Here is a 15503-nt window from a genome sequence, read left to right as displayed (position 1 = left end):
TTCTTGATCCATTTGTCAGTGGTGGGGCATCTTGGCTGTTTCCATAACTTGGCTATTGTGAATAGTGCTGCAATAAACATGGGTGTGCAGGTGCTTCTGGAGTAACCTGTGTCATAGTCTTTTGGGTATGTCCCCAAGAGTGGTATTGCTGGATCAAATGGTAGATCAATGTTTAGATTTTTAATTAGCCTCCAAATTTTTTTCAAGAGTGGTTGTACTAGTTTACATTCCCACCAGCAGTGTAAGAGGGTTCCTTTTTCTCCCGCATCCTCACCAACACCTGTTGTTAGTGGTGTTGCTAATGATGGCTATTCTAACAGGTGAGGTGGAATCTTGGTGTGGTTTTAATTTGCATTTCCTTTATTGCTAGGGATGGTGAGCATTTTTTCATGTGTTTTTTAGCCATTTGAATTTCTTCTTTTGAGAAAGTTCTGTTTAGTTCACTTGCCCTTTTCTTTATTGGTTCATTAGTTTTGGGAGAATTTAGTTTTTTAAGTTCCCTATATGTTCTGGTTATCAGTCCTTTGTCTGATGTGTAGCTGGCAAATATTTTCTCCCACTCTGTGGGTGTTTTCTTCAGTTTAGAGACCATTTCTTTTGATGAACAGAAGCTTTTTAGCTTTATGAGGTCCCATCATTTATCTATGCTATCTCTTAGTTGCTGTGCTGCTGGGGTTTTGTTGAGAAAGTTCTTACCTATACCTACTAACTCCAGAGTATTTCCTACTCTTTCCTGTATCAACTTTAGAGTTTGTGGTCTGATATTAAGATCCTTGATGCATTTTGAGTTAATCTTGGTGTAGGGTGATATACATGGATCTAGTTTCAGTTTTTTGCAGACTGCTAACCAGTTTTCCCAGCAGTTTTTGTTGAAGAGGCTGCTATTTCTCCATCGTATATTTTTAGCTCCTTATTCAAAGACAAGTTGGTTATAGTTGTGTTTTTCTCCATTAAGTATAATGCTGGCTGTAGGTTTGTCATATAGAGCTTTTATAATGTTGAGGTACTTACCTTCTGTTCCTAGTTTTCATAGAACTTTTATCATGAAATGGTGTTGGATCTTCTCAAAGGCTTTTTCTGCATCTATTGAGATGATCAAGTGGTTTTTGTCTTTGCTTCTATTAATGTGGTTTGTTACGTTTATTGATTTTCGTATGTTGAACCACCCCTGCATTCCTGGGATGAAACCTACTTGGTCATGGTGAATGATCTTTTTGATGTGTTGTTGAATTTGGTTTGCCATTACTTTATTGAGGATTTCTGCATCAATGTTCATTAAGGAGATTGGCCTATAGTTCTTCTCTTTGGAGGTGTCTTTGTCTGGTTTTGGGATAAGTGCAACACTGTTTTCATAAAATGTGTTTGGCAGTTTTCCTTCCCTTTCTATTTCGTGGAACAGTTTAAGGAGGGTTGGTATCAGTTCTTCCTTAAAGGTCTGAAAGAATTCAGCAGAGAAGCCATCAGGTCCTGGACTTTTCTTTTTAGGGAGACTCTTGATTGCTGCTTCAATTTCATTTTATGTTATAGATCTATTCAGGTGTTTAATTTCCTTTTGTTTCAGTTTTGTATGATCATAAGTATCTAGAAATCTGTCCATTTCTTCAAGATTTTCAAATTTGAATATAGGTTCTCAAAGTAGTCTCTGATGATTTCCTGGACTTCCATGGTGTTTATTTTTATCTCCCCTTTTGCATTCCTGATTTTACTAATTTGGGTTTTTTCTCTCATTTTGGTCAGGTTAGCCAGGGGTCTATCGATCTTGTTTATTTTTTCAAAGAACCAACTTTTTAATTTCCTCTTTTAATTCATCATTGACCCATTAATCATTAAGCAATGAGTTATTGTTTCCCACTATTTGCATGTTTTTGTCTTTATTTTTTTTTGTTGAGTTCTAGTTTTATTGCATTGTGATCAGACAGAATGCATGGTATAATTTCTATTTTCTTATATTTGCTGAGGTTTGCTTTCTGCCCTAAGATATCAATTTTGGAATACCATGAGCTGCTGATAAGAATGTATATTGTGCAGAAATTGGATGAAATATTCTGTAGACTTACAGCTAGATCTATTCGATCTATGGTATGATTTAGTTCTAGAATTTATTGATTTTTTTGTTTGGATGACCTATCTATTGGTAATAGGGGGGTATTAAAGTCTCCCACTACCACTGTGTTGGAGTTTATATATGTTTTTAGGTCCTTCAGAGTATGTTTGATGACATTGGGTGCATTGATGTTGGGTGCATATGTCGATAATTGTTATTTCCTTTTGGTCTATTTCCCCTTTTATTAGCATAGAGTGTCCTTCTTTATCTCATTTGATCAATGTAGGTTTGAAGTCTACTTTGTCAGAGATAAGTATTGCTACTCCTGCCTATTTTCATATTTTCAGGGGCCATTGGCTTGGTAAATCTTCCAGCCTTTCATCCTAAGCGTATGCTTATTTCTATCAGTGAGAAGGGTCTCTTGTAAGCAACAAATTGTTGGATCTTCCTTTGTAATCCAGTTCATCAAATGGTGCCTTTGATGGTGAAATTAAGTCCATTAACATTAAGCGTTAGTACTGATAGGTATGTGGTGATTCCTGTCATTTAGTTGTCTTAGTTGTTTGAAGGTTTGATTGTATGTATCTAAATCGATGTTACTCTCTTCTTTCTTGCTTTTTCTTTTCCTGGTGTTTGGTACTGCCTGTCCTTTCATGGTTATGTTGGGTTTCACTTTCCATGTGAAGAATCCTTTGAAGAATCTTTTGTAGTGGTGGCTTTGTGGTCACATATTGTTTGTTTCTGCTCATCATGGAAGACTTGTATTTCTCCATCTATTTTGAATGATAGTTTTGCTGGGTAGAGTATCCTAGGGTTGAAGTTATTTTCATTCTGTGCCCGGAAGACCTCACCCCAAACTCTTCTTGCTTTTAATGTTTCTGTTGAGAAGTCTACTGTGATTTTGATGGTTTTACCTTTGTATGTTATTTGTTTTTTCTCTCTTACAGCCTTCAATATTCTTTCTCGAGTCTCTGTAGTTGTTGTTTTAATGATAATATGCCATGGGGTAGTTCTATTTTGGTCAGGTCTGTTTGGTGTTCTGGAGTCCTCTTGCACCTATATGGGCATAGACTTCTCTAGATTTGGGAAATTTTCTAATTATTTTGTTGAATATATTACACATTCCCTTTGCTTGCACCTCTTCTTCTTCAATGCCCATGATTCTCAGGTTTGGTCCTTTAATGGAGTCGTTAAGTTCTTGCATTTCTTTTCACAGGTCTGAGTTAATAGTTCTTCGGTTTTTCCTTTAATTACCATTTCATCGTCGAGTTCTGTGATTCTGTGTTCTGCTTGTTCTATTCTGCTGGATTGGCCTTCCATTTTGTTTTGCATTTCTGTTTCATTCTTTTTTCTTAGGTTTTCCATATCTTGAGTCCCTTCCTCTGTAATATTGTCTATTTTCATCCTGAGTTCATTTATCTCTTTATCTTGTTCTTTGTTTCACTTTGGTGTTTATACAGTGCTTCTATAGTTTCTTTTTTTGTTCTTGTGCTTTCTCAAATTCTCTATTTTTGTTGTCTTGGAATTTCTTGAGTGTCTCCTGTACATTTTGGTTGACCATTTCCAGTATCATCTCTATAAAATTCTCATTGATTACTTGCAGGATTTCTTCTTTCAGAGTGTTCATTTGGGCTTCATTGGATTCTTTGGCATAGTTTATCTTTGTTTTGTTGGAGTCTGGATCTAAGTATCTGTTTTCTTCATTTCCCTCTAGTTCCTGTACTAATTTATTACTGGGAGGAAACTGGTTTCCCTGTTTTGTCTGTCTTCCCGTCATTGCCCTTGCTATTGTTACTGTCTCTGTACTGTGTGTAATTCAGTATTGTCCAGCTTGTAATAATAACAATGGTGATATCTAGAATGGAAGGGTGAGAGGAGAGAAAAAGTAAAGAAGGTAAAGAAAAAGGGAAAAACAAACAATTGAAAAAACAGTAACAAAAAAAATGCCAAAGAAATAAACAGGGAGAGATAGTGTACTAATCAATGGTAAGCTGAACAGGCATTAGAGAGACAGAGGATTAAAAAAAAAATCCCAAAGTTCAAATGCAATAAAGTTTCAGTCTTAATAATTTCGGTGTTAGTCCCTCAGCCTCCAATCCTGGAGACAGTGTCTCAGAAGTAGTTCGGTCATTGTCTCATCAAAGGGGAAAAAACCAAAAAACAAAATAGAAAAAACAACAAAACAACAAAAACAAAACAAAAATCCCAAGTTCAAATTGAATTTGAATCTTTCAGCTTCCAATTCTAGTTCTGTTGTTGTCACATCAAAGGAAGAGAAAAAAAGAAAAAAAAAACAGTCTGGAGACAGCTTTGTGAATGTCTATCTGAGGCTGAGGCTCACCTGCCTGCTGCTGTCAGCCAGCTGTTGCTGGAGGCTTTACTGATTGCAGTCCTGAGCTTAACACTCACCTAGCCCTGTGTGCTTTGTTTACTTAAGAGTTCTCCTGGGCACAACAGCCACTGTTACAAGCTTTCCCCTCTCCAGGCACACTGGGGGACACCCACCTTCTCTGGCCATCTTATTTACAGATCACGTGAGAAGTGCCCCTTCCCTGCTCTCCAGTAGAACCCTCCTCACAACACTGTTACAAGCTTTCCTGCTCCAAGTTTGCTGGAAGGGTGCCGCCGCTCCTACCTTCTCCACCCAGCTTGTTTACTTACAGTTCTGTGAGGGATTGCCCCTCCCCCCTCCTTCGGAGCTCAAGGCGCCCTGCCCTCTTTGCTACATGTCTTTTTGTTATTGTTATTATTCAGTTTCTCTTTTTTCCCTGGGTGGGGGTCAGTCTGTCCAGGAAGCTATGCTGATCTGGCCCAGGGTTGTTTGTGGGAGTACCACATGATGCTTAGCTCACCTGGTGCTCTGCTTCTCCCAAGCAGGTTAGGTGCTGGTATCTGGCAGTGCGGAGCCCTCCTCGTTTCTCCATTTACCGTGGAGTGGGGATGCTATGCGTGGGCTGGGTTGTGGCGGTGTCAGAGTTTTACCTCTTCTTGGTGGTTTTTCCTGTAAGGTGTGCTCCAGCGTCTCTCCAAGATTTTACTTTAGGAGGCACACTTTCTGCTTCCTCCCTCTAAGTTGCAATCTTGGAATCTCCTTCATTGCATTTTTTTCTTACATTATTTCTCTTAAAATTGCAATTGTGTTTCATTTTCCAATTTGCTGAATTTTTGAATGGAAGGCCAACAAAATTTTCATTTTAACAATATTCATTGTTTTTACTGGTTTAAATATGCATATATTATTCTGTTTGGGTGGCATTTTTATCTTTTTTTTCTAATTTTTATATATTGGCAGTATTAGGATTTGAACTCAGCCTCGCACTTGCTAGGCAAGTGCTCTGCCACTTGAACCATGCCTCCAGCCCAAGTTGTATAATTATTATTCAAAAACTGAGGCTGGGGAGGCAAGAGCAAGGCCCTAAATTCATTGTTGCTGTGTTACTTTTCTACCATTTTCATCTCAGCTTAAAACATAAGGCTTTGTAGAAAGCATAAGAGGAAATAGATTTTGTAGAGTTTCTTAAGATAACATTTAAAATCTGAGGAGTTATGCTGGCACAGTTGACAACTGAAGGCACCAGATAAGCAGTTAGGAGTTAAAGTAAGTTCACCCCACAGACCAGGAATTAAGAATAAAGCAAGCACAAGTTTACAGAAAGGATGGCAAAGCACCCTGATGGGCAGGGTTTATTGAAAGAGCTAAGCCAAAGGATGACTGAAGTTCATGAGATTATATAGAGGCCAACTTAGGCATACCTGCCCCCCAACTCTACCTTTAATACTGTGGCTATAATTGACTGTCTAGTTTTTTTTCCCTTGCTTTTGGTCAAGCTCATACATCTAATTGTCCTCCATCCTTATCAGACTGGAGATTCTAAGAGGGTCTTGTTAGTCTATCCCATCCTTTAGGCTAATCACATACATTTTATGACTACTGCTCATTATTCTGCTTAGACCCCTTTTTGTTTATCTTGGGAAAATTTACTGTGCTACTCTCCTTTTAGGGGTCTATATTTAATCCCATTAGATGTCTGCCTTTAGGAATGTCTTATCTTGTTTCCCTTATGTAGGAAGAAAAACTGCTGTCCCCCTGCACCTATACGCAGCTGGTTTCTCACATCTCCCTAAATGTTCTGCTTTTAAGTATGCCTTCCTGTCTCCTTTATCTAAAACAAGTTACTTCTGCCATCCATCCCTTTACATTTACATCCTCGAGGTTATTTCTGGCATTTGTTCCCAGGGACATTTCTGCCATTTTATTTCCCCTCACATTTATTCTCTTACATGCTGAGCCCACAAACAGAAGGGCCAAAAGTAAACAATATTTCTTTTTAGTCAAAAGGCATCTACTGGACACAAGGCATGAGGGATATAAAGGATTTGTTCATGAATCTGAATCTTAGGAAATTTGAAATAATTCTTATCTCATTCAATAAACATCTGTTATGTATCTGCTCTGAGCTGCTTTTCTCACATTTTCTAATAACTTGTATAAGATGTGTTCCTACAAATGATAAAAGGTACCCAAAATGTGGAATATTCTCATTCATTTTTTATCTATAAAATACTCATTTTCTTTTTTAGTTTGAAGACTATCATTTAGAAGAGCTCCAGATTTCATTTAAAAGGGGTTGATTTAACAGATAATAAGCATACAGTGTGAACATACATACCTGAGTTATGGCCACATGGTAAATGTTATATTTCCCAAGCCCTGAATTCTGTTAACTTTTTTTTGTGTGGTGCTGGAATTGAACTCAGGGCCTTGTGCATGCCGGGCAAGTACTCTAACCACTGAGCCACATCCCCAGCCCTCAAGCCCTGAATTTTTAATGAGATAACCACTTATGTACTTTGGAATAGAAAACAATTAGCAATACTAAATATTACTAATTTTATTATTTTTTTATATCCACAAATGTTTAACATAGAAAAGACTAGTATTCTTCACAAACTAAAACACATCCCAAATGAAATATATTCTAGACATCTACAGGCAGCTCGCTCTTTTCTTTATAGCTAGTAAATCCATAAAAAAAGAAAAACTGTTTATAAATCCAGGATACAGTTTCACAGAAAATACTTCCCCCGATCCTCCCACCCCCGCACATATACACACACTTCCTCTGTGTCTCTGACCTTGGTGAAATTGCTGGCAGCTTTCTGTTTCCTTAGCAACTATGCCATCACTCAGATAGCCTGATAACACTTTGGTCTAAGAGAAAAAACAAGACTGCAAATATGCAATTTTCATCTCTGAGGATCTTTCTCTGATGTGCTTTTGCATTTTAGAAATTTTGCAATAAAAAAACCTATACAATCCTTATTTGCCAGCCAAATCATGTCCTCTATTCTGGCATCTCTAAGAGAATCAATGTCAGTATCCTGTAATGACACAAAAGATGGATCAAATCGTTGTAACCACTTCAATTGTTCAAATGACAGACCAGCTCCCATCATTCCTTCTCCTCCGATCTGCGGCTCCTGTTGGGAAAAAAATGAATAAATATGTGTGATATTAGTAAGGAGGCCTAGTACAATTTAAGACAAACTGGGATGTACATTCACATCTTCCAGAAGTAGAAAAATAAGTAACTACCTTTTCCTTCTGTGGCATGTACATGCTGTTTTGTGGGTAATGGGAAAGTAGTATAAAAGAATGCTCATCAACTTCTGCGACATCACAAAACACCTGAACTTCGTAGTTGGAAACATACGGATGCAAATTGCAACTAGCACATTTTAGCTGTGTGACCGTATATTTTACCTAACCCATTTCCTCATGCATGAAATAAGTAAAATACTCGATTCTGAATCTTAAGGTAGTATGCCTGGCATATAGAGTGCACTCAGTAAATGGAATGTTACCAATAAGGCAATAGATAAAAGTCAGCTTTATCATTCTCTAAAACTCTGAAAGGAGTTCCATAGACATCCAAAATGCCTTACTTTCACCCATACCAAATGGATGACAAAAGTTTTCTTGCTTTTACATGCACTAAGGAAAAATTATTACAAATATTATAAATTAAGGCTACATCAAATAGCTAAAAGGAAAAGAGAATCATAAGGAACTCAGGAATTCTTACAAACCACTAATGCACAAAATTCATAATCCTAATTTAAGCCACCAATTTACAGACACATGTTTGTATATCAATGAAGACAAGTTTTTTAGACATATAGTTAAGAAAACATAATTATCCCATGAAGTGAGGAAACAACATTCCATTTCTTTTAGGTACAAATTGCACATGAATTTTGAAGTCTTCCTTGCGTCTACAATGTAATTATCTTAATTTCTGAGTCTAGACACCATCTCTGCATTGTCTGACTATATTGCAATTACCTACTAGAATTCTTTATAGGAGGGTAGTAAAGTTAGATGTTCAATGTCTTTGAATAATTGTATTATTACAGATTAATAAATATAACAGACCAATGCTAGGTAAAAAAAGTACAAGAGGCTTTTAAATGTCATATATTTAACATAATAAACTGTAAAGAAGCAACATTCTGTACCACATCATCAGAATATGCAAATTCCTCATGGGCAGTCTAAGATGGATCTAACTAGAGAAATATTCTCATTTATTACAAGTTATTTGTTTCAGAAGATTTACCTATTTCTTCAGCCAACTCCCTATTTATGCCACCACAATTCAGTTTCCTCAGATTACACAGAGGAAGAATAAAGCTCTCACCTGGGGTTGAAGCTGAAGGCAAGGAAATGTTCTGAGGGCCCAGGCGACTTGTTCCTCATTTTCCGCCAGTGTTACAGTGCATGTGCTATAAACCAGCACACCACCTGGCTTCAGCAGCTGAACTGCCTAAAGAAAGCTATACTCAGACCATGCATACCTCGAGACCAAGTAAACATTTGAAGGGATTTACACAACAATGGATGACAGCTTTCAAGTATTTGGTAGAAATAAATGATCCCCTATATGGTAAGGATTCCTTCTCTCATTAGAGTGTAATGTTTGCTCTAGACTAGACACAGTTCATTTCCTTGAAACCCTCATACTCCATATGGACCAAGACTCTCAAATATAATCTTTCAGTTTCATGCCTTTAGATACTATCTGTACATTGAAAACTCATAAATTTACATTCTTAGACCAATCTCCTTTCTGAATTCCATACTCATGTATTCAGTTGCTGTCTCAACAACTGCCTGTCTCTAGTATGACACTTGACATGTCCCAAAGTAAGCCCTTAACTTCCCTTTGAAACCTACTGCAGATGTTCAAGCCCCAAACTTAGAATATCATTTATGCCTCTTTCACAATCCTCATCCAACAACCAATCCTATTGGCACTATTATCTAAATACATCCAGAATCTGGCTATTTCTCACCCTTTCTACTGGTATTATCTTGTTCTAGGCCTCCTTATCTTTTGCCAGTATTACTGCAACAATTAACTCTATCTGAGTACTTCCCTACTCTCCTACCATCTTCTCAACATAGCAGTCAGAGTGGTCCTGTTGAACTTGTTACTTCTCAGCTTCAAATGCCTCCATTACCACTTAAGAGTCAAAGAGTCTTTAAAGAGGCCTTTAAGGCTCTCCAATGACAAGTCTCTTGCTATTCAGCCCTCACCTCATCACCTTTTTGCCGTGCTCACTCTGCTTTGGCAACCCTGGCCTCTCTCTATTCCAGAACATACAAGGATCACTCCCACCTCAGGATCCTTGCACCAGCATGGAAAGCTCTCCTGACTCTCTGCATTGCTTCTTTCTTCATAATCCTCCTTTCTTTGCTTGTATGTCACTTTTTCAGCAATGCTCTTCCTGACCACCCTATGTAAAATCCCAAACAATCCAATCCAACAATCCTATTCCACCTTCCTTACTTTGCTCCACAGCATTACTGCCTTATAATATATTAGGTTTTTTTTTTCTTTCACCAGTTAGAATAGAAACTTTAGAAATAAGGTACACATTGTTTGTCTGCTTTTTGTTTGTTTTCAGACAGGGTCTTGCTATGTAGCATAGGCTGGCCTCAAACTCATGGTCTTCCTGCCTTGGCCTCCTGAGTGCTGGGATTATAGGCATTCACCACCATACCTAGCTGTTCTTTTTGTCAACATTTAGATAAGTGTCTTGCACATAGTAAGTGCTCAATGACTGTTTGTCACGTAAATGAGTCAGGCAATGAGGTGCTATGTGAAAATGAATTTTCCCAAATAACTAGTTTAGTTTTTCAGACTCTCAGATTTTATTTTTCAAAATTTTAGTAAAAATAATTTTTAAAAATACAGTATAAACTGGGCCTGGTGGCTTGTAATCAGCACTTAGAAGGCTGAGGCAGGAGGCTAGTGAGCTACAGGCCAGCCTGGGCTACGTCGAGAACCCTTCTCAAACAACCACAAAAGTTTATAATACCTGTGACTTCTTAACTAGAGAAAATTAAACTTTGTTAACTATGTCCCAGCCAGCTATTACATGAAACATTTCATATGGATTTTTTCAATAAATCCTAACCAAGAATCATGGTCAATATTTCCAATGAGGGAACCCTACCTATTAGCATGACTTCTTGTTCCTGTTTCTCTAATGTGGAAATCAATGTACCTAAAATTACTTATGTGGGAGAGCATGGCAGAAAGTCAATACGGGTTTAACCCTAAAGTCCTCATTCTCGATTTTCTATCCATGCCAAGTGGAGCACCTGCTCTCTTAAGTTCTCTCTCATATGGTCAGCTGTTCCTGCTCACTGAAATCCTGTGTCTACTCCTAGTAGCCTTTTTGAATTTCCATTTCTGCTATGGCCTAAATAGGAACAAAAATAAATAAATAAATAACTTAGATTTTCCTCAAGTCAAAGTGGATTTCATCTGCAAGAAAAATCTTGCTTGTTTTAATATCATAGAGGTATTCTTGAAAGACTGTATAGAAAAAGAAGTTAAGTAACCCACAGCCAGTGCTTCATTTGTGTATAAAAGGAGACAGTAGGAAGATGAGTAGAAATGTACTCAAAGACAACTTTTGAGATTAAATAATTATGGTGTATCCACCATTTCTATTGTCTATGTATTTATAGCTGGTGGACTAAGAGGAAATAATGAATTCATCTTTGACCAAATACTGCCTGGATTCTGTGAAATCCACTGAGTCATTTCTGCAAGACTGACAGAAATCTTTAAATGTTCTGTTTGGGCTTTTGAAACATACTGCAGATCAACTAAATTTGCAAAGTTTTTATGGTCCTTCTACATTCTATACTAGACACTGTCATTTCCCATTTTTAACAGTATGTTTGTCTCTGCTATCAAAGATCACCCACAAAATCTATAAAGTTATTTAAATAAAATTCTTTACACCCATTAGTAACTATATATGAACGCACTTTTTTTTGAAGATAAAGCAGAATATTTGAAATTCATTTAGTGTCCCAATGAAGATGTTCTACCATTACCTCTGTTATTTTAAAGGGTGAGTCAACAAAAAGGAAAGCTCCCCATATTCAAAACTAGGGCTTGGTATAGAGGTACACACCTATAGTTCCAGCATTCAAGAGGCTGAAGCAGGAGGATTTTGACTCTGAAGCCAGCCTACAGAACATAATGAGACTGTCCCAAAAACCAAAAACAAACAAACAAAAACCCTACATCTTCTAAGTCTTTCCTTTGTGTGTAGTAAAACATACTATTTTTTTTTCTGGTGATGGGGTTTGAACTCAGGGCTTCCTACTTGTTAGGCAGGTGCTCTCCACTTGACCCATACCTCCAGTCCATTTTTATCATTTTTAAGTGTACAATTCAGTAACATTAAGTACATTTGTGGAATCATCATGATTATTCATCTCCAGACCTTTTTCATCATCCTAAACTGAAACTATAACCCTTATATAGTAACTCCTCTTTTTCCTATTCCCCTAACTTCCTTGGTTCTACTTTGTGTCATGATGAATTTGACTATTCTGGTTACTTCATATAAATGGAATCATACAAAATCTTCCCTTTTGTGTCTGACTTACTTAAGCACAATCTCTACATGGTAGCCTATTCCATGTATAGACACAGCAAATTTTGTTTATCCATTTATTTGTCAGTGGTCTCCTGGGCTGTTTCTACCTTTGGGAAGCAGTGAATAATGCTGCTATGAACTTCTTCTCAGTGGACTGAACACAGAACTAGCAGACTTCTTTCTTTCACAGCACAGGATAATCACATACCACAGTGAAGAGTTTTCGCTGTAGTGGTTGATATGATGTCACTTCCTTCAAAGTCAAATTACAAGCCATATTTGGCCTCTGTCCCATTCCACTACAAGGTGCATCAAGGAGAATTCGGTCAAAAGATTCTGGTAAGAATGGAGGTGCCCCTATAAAGACAATTATAAACATATTTGCTCTCTGCCACATTGGTCTGGAATAGAAAACTCTTGAGAGAAAAGCAATAACCAGGAATTTAAAATTACAGTGCAGAACAGAAAACAAAGAATAATTTATCACTTTAATCAAGTAGCTGGCTAAACTAATACTGACTTAATTTTAGAAGCCAAATTGCATCAGACTTAGAATCTGCAATTAATTCTAGTCACTCTGGAAACTGGTATTTCTTTTCAATATTCCTACAGTAGACAGCTTCATAAAAAGTTAGAGCCTGTTAGGTTGTGGTTAGACATACTGGTTCTGTTGTTCTTCAAGCCTCCTTGTTTTTGTGCCCATCAGTATGGCTATGGCTGTAGTTCAGAATGATTCATTGACTCCCTGGATTCAATCTTGACACTAAACTCTAATCCTTCTTGACCTATTTTATTGACCAGTTTACTCTTTCCTACAGTTTTGGAATGGTACTTTTATCAAATTCAAAATTCTTATGTATACCTGAATTTATTTTAAGGGTTTCTATTCTACTCCAGAACATGCTAGATATTAAGTTATTTTTTTCTTAGCTCTAATTCTACCCTTGTATATCCTTTGCTATGTGATGCTGAGGTGGGAACTCTGCAAACTATAATCCTCCTTTGCCTGTTTGCTCCAAGAGTGCCCACTACGAGTGATGGGAAAAAGAAGACGGAAGACAAGAGGAATAGACCACAGAATGTCTCCTTCCTGTCTATTTGCTGTTCCTATCAAAATCTCCGAACAACAGCTCTTTAACTTGGCATCAGCACTTTTTTGGCCTTTTACCTTAAATATCAGTACAGAATAGATAGATGCCTCTGCAAGAGAGATTCACATTTCAGCTCCAGGAAGTGCCCTGCTCTGAGACTGCAAGAACAATCAACAGCTAGGCAGTACACCATTCCTGGGAGTTTCCATACCTAGCTCAAAAGAGCTTCTCTGCTCAGCATTTTGGTCTTGGGAAGTAGCTGCTCCATCTTTCTCCAGCTTTGGAAGAGGGGGCTGCTTCCTGCAGTTGTTGGCTCTAGGTTGTCACAATGCTGGCCTTTTACTGTATCAGCTCTCCAACATCTATTCACCTAGTTCCTCATACTGTTTTATTTCATAAATACTAAATTGTGTTCCTCTAATATAAATTTACACTAAATCCTATGTATTGAAATATCTTATACAGCTTTTGTTTGTTTTCTTATCCCTGTGATCAGATGAATTAATCTAAAACATAACTTTCAACAATTCTCTACAAAGCCAAGAAATCTGCAAGCCCACAAAGTACCTGAGTGATGTATTAACAGAGTCCTGCACCATGACAAACCAGCCAGGGACTGCATTTCAGACCCTATTCACCCTTGAATAGGACACACAACCATATCTGGTATCTCTATGAAGGGTAATGACAATGGCTAACCTCACCACTTCTAGTAAACACTATTTCCATGGAAGGCACCAGATGATTATACAGACATTAAAGAACAAGATCACTGAAATAATCCCCAAATGTATTCGGTGCAAGTGAAATTTCTCTTATTTAAAACCTAGAAAGGCCAGGATATAGACTTTTAAGAATTATTTGTACAATAAGAATAACCACATTTTGCTTATTAAAAACTTTTCCACATAATTATAATCTTGCAACTACATTTAGGGATTTCTAAAACTCTATTATTTTTGGGTGGTATATAACTTTAAAGTATCTTTATGTTAAAAATAAATGAATTTGAAATGACTTCGGGATAACGATCTGAGGAGCTCTGTAGACTGGGGGAGGGGTGATTAAGAGAAGGGATGCACATTTAATGACTCAGGGAAATGTCCTAAGAATATACAGTAAATGAGGAAACGTTTACTCAAGAAAATTGACAACTCCTTAAGAACAGTGATAATCTATAGTATTTGAACTATGACCCACTCCTTTCTCCTGCTTTTTCCTCCAACATCCTCTCCCTTTCCTGAAGCTCAAGTTCTGGACACAGCCAAGAACACATAATCCCTTTTCTAAAGCTCCCACTCAAGGAATGCAAGAAATGTGGTATCTCAGTGGCATGGGTACCCTTGTCAGCTTTTCTCATCTACCCCAGTACCATGCCACACAGCTGTATGGCAGGGAAGAGTAGCTGAAAACTTGGGCTGTTTTCATGTACCCAATCCACACTTGCAGGCATGAAGCCCTATCCCAGGCACAGCAAGGTGAGAAAAATGAAAGCCCTGTTGGCTCTAGCCATAGCTCACTCATCTCTTACATGTGATATGCATCGTCTCTAGTTACTTTAAGCATTCTCTCTTTGTCTTTTATTTTTGACAGCTTGATTTATGTTTTTGTGTTGTCTTCTTTGGGTTGAATCTGATTGGAGATCTTTGATCTTATTGTGCCTGTATATTCATATTTCCCCTAAATTTCAAAGTTTTATAATTTCCTTTTGAAGAATTCTTTGTAGCATTTCTTATAATCCAGGTCGGGTGGTGGTGGTGAACTCTCAGCTTTTGTTTGGGAAAGTTTTAAATCTATTCTAAAGGACAGCTTTGCTAATTAAAATGTTCCTTCTCAGTTTTGCTGTTATAACTGTTTTTTTGCAACACTTGAACTGTATCATTCCAGTCTCCTGATTTGTAACGTGAGAAATCCATTGCTAGCTTTATTGGCACCTATCATTTCAGCTACACAAGAGACTAACTTCAGGAGAATTGTGGTTTGGGGCCAGCCCAGGCCAAAAGGTTAGAGAGACTCCGATCTCAACAGAAAAAGCTGGGCACAGGGTACACATCTATCATTCAGCTACAACACAAAGTATAAAATATGAGGATCATGGTTCAGGTCCACAGAGGCAAAAACTGAGACCCAATCTCAAAAATAACCAGAGCAAAAAGGGCTAGAGGCTTGGCTGAAGTGGTACAATGCCTGCTGAGCAAGTGTGAGATACTGAGTACAAAACCCAGTACTAAAAAAAAAAAATAGAACTCATAGAAGCAGAGTAGAATAGTGGTTACCAGAGACCAGGAGAGGAGAGAAGGAACGGAAGGGAGAGATGCTATACAAAAGTGACAAGGTTTCAACTAGAAAAAGAGGAATAAATGTTTGAGATCTATTGTGCATCATGATGCCTATACTTA

General features: G+C 37.6%; 1 protein-coding gene across 5 annotated transcripts in view; it reads right to left on the bottom strand.

Annotated features, from left to right (window-relative positions):
- Window positions 1–6921: 6921 nt before the first annotated feature.
- The window catches only part of Nsun6 (NOP2/Sun RNA methyltransferase 6), a 43913-nt gene continuing 35331 nt past the window's right edge, over window positions 6922–15503 (bottom strand). For 4 of the 5 annotated variants that reach the window (XM_020185528.2, XM_074056577.1, XM_074056578.1 and 1 more), the window contains 3 exons: window positions 12222–12370; window positions 8746–8871; window positions 6922–7525 (listed from right to left, as the gene is read on the bottom strand). In XM_020185528.2, coding sequence (XP_020041117.1) covers window positions 7292–7525; window positions 8746–8871; window positions 12222–12370 — 509 coding nt within the window. In that variant the 3' untranslated portion in view covers window positions 6922–7291. The remainder of the gene's footprint in view (window positions 7526–8745; window positions 8872–12221; window positions 12371–15503) is intronic. The other variant, XM_074056575.1, reaches the window with a different exon arrangement.

Source organism: Castor canadensis, chromosome 15, assembly GCF_047511655.1.
Source record: "Castor canadensis chromosome 15, mCasCan1.hap1v2, whole genome shotgun sequence".
Taxonomy (NCBI): Eukaryota; Metazoa; Chordata; class Mammalia; order Rodentia; family Castoridae; genus Castor; species Castor canadensis.
Note: the sequence above shows the minus strand (reverse complement) of the source record. Positions and strands in the feature narration are given on the sequence as shown.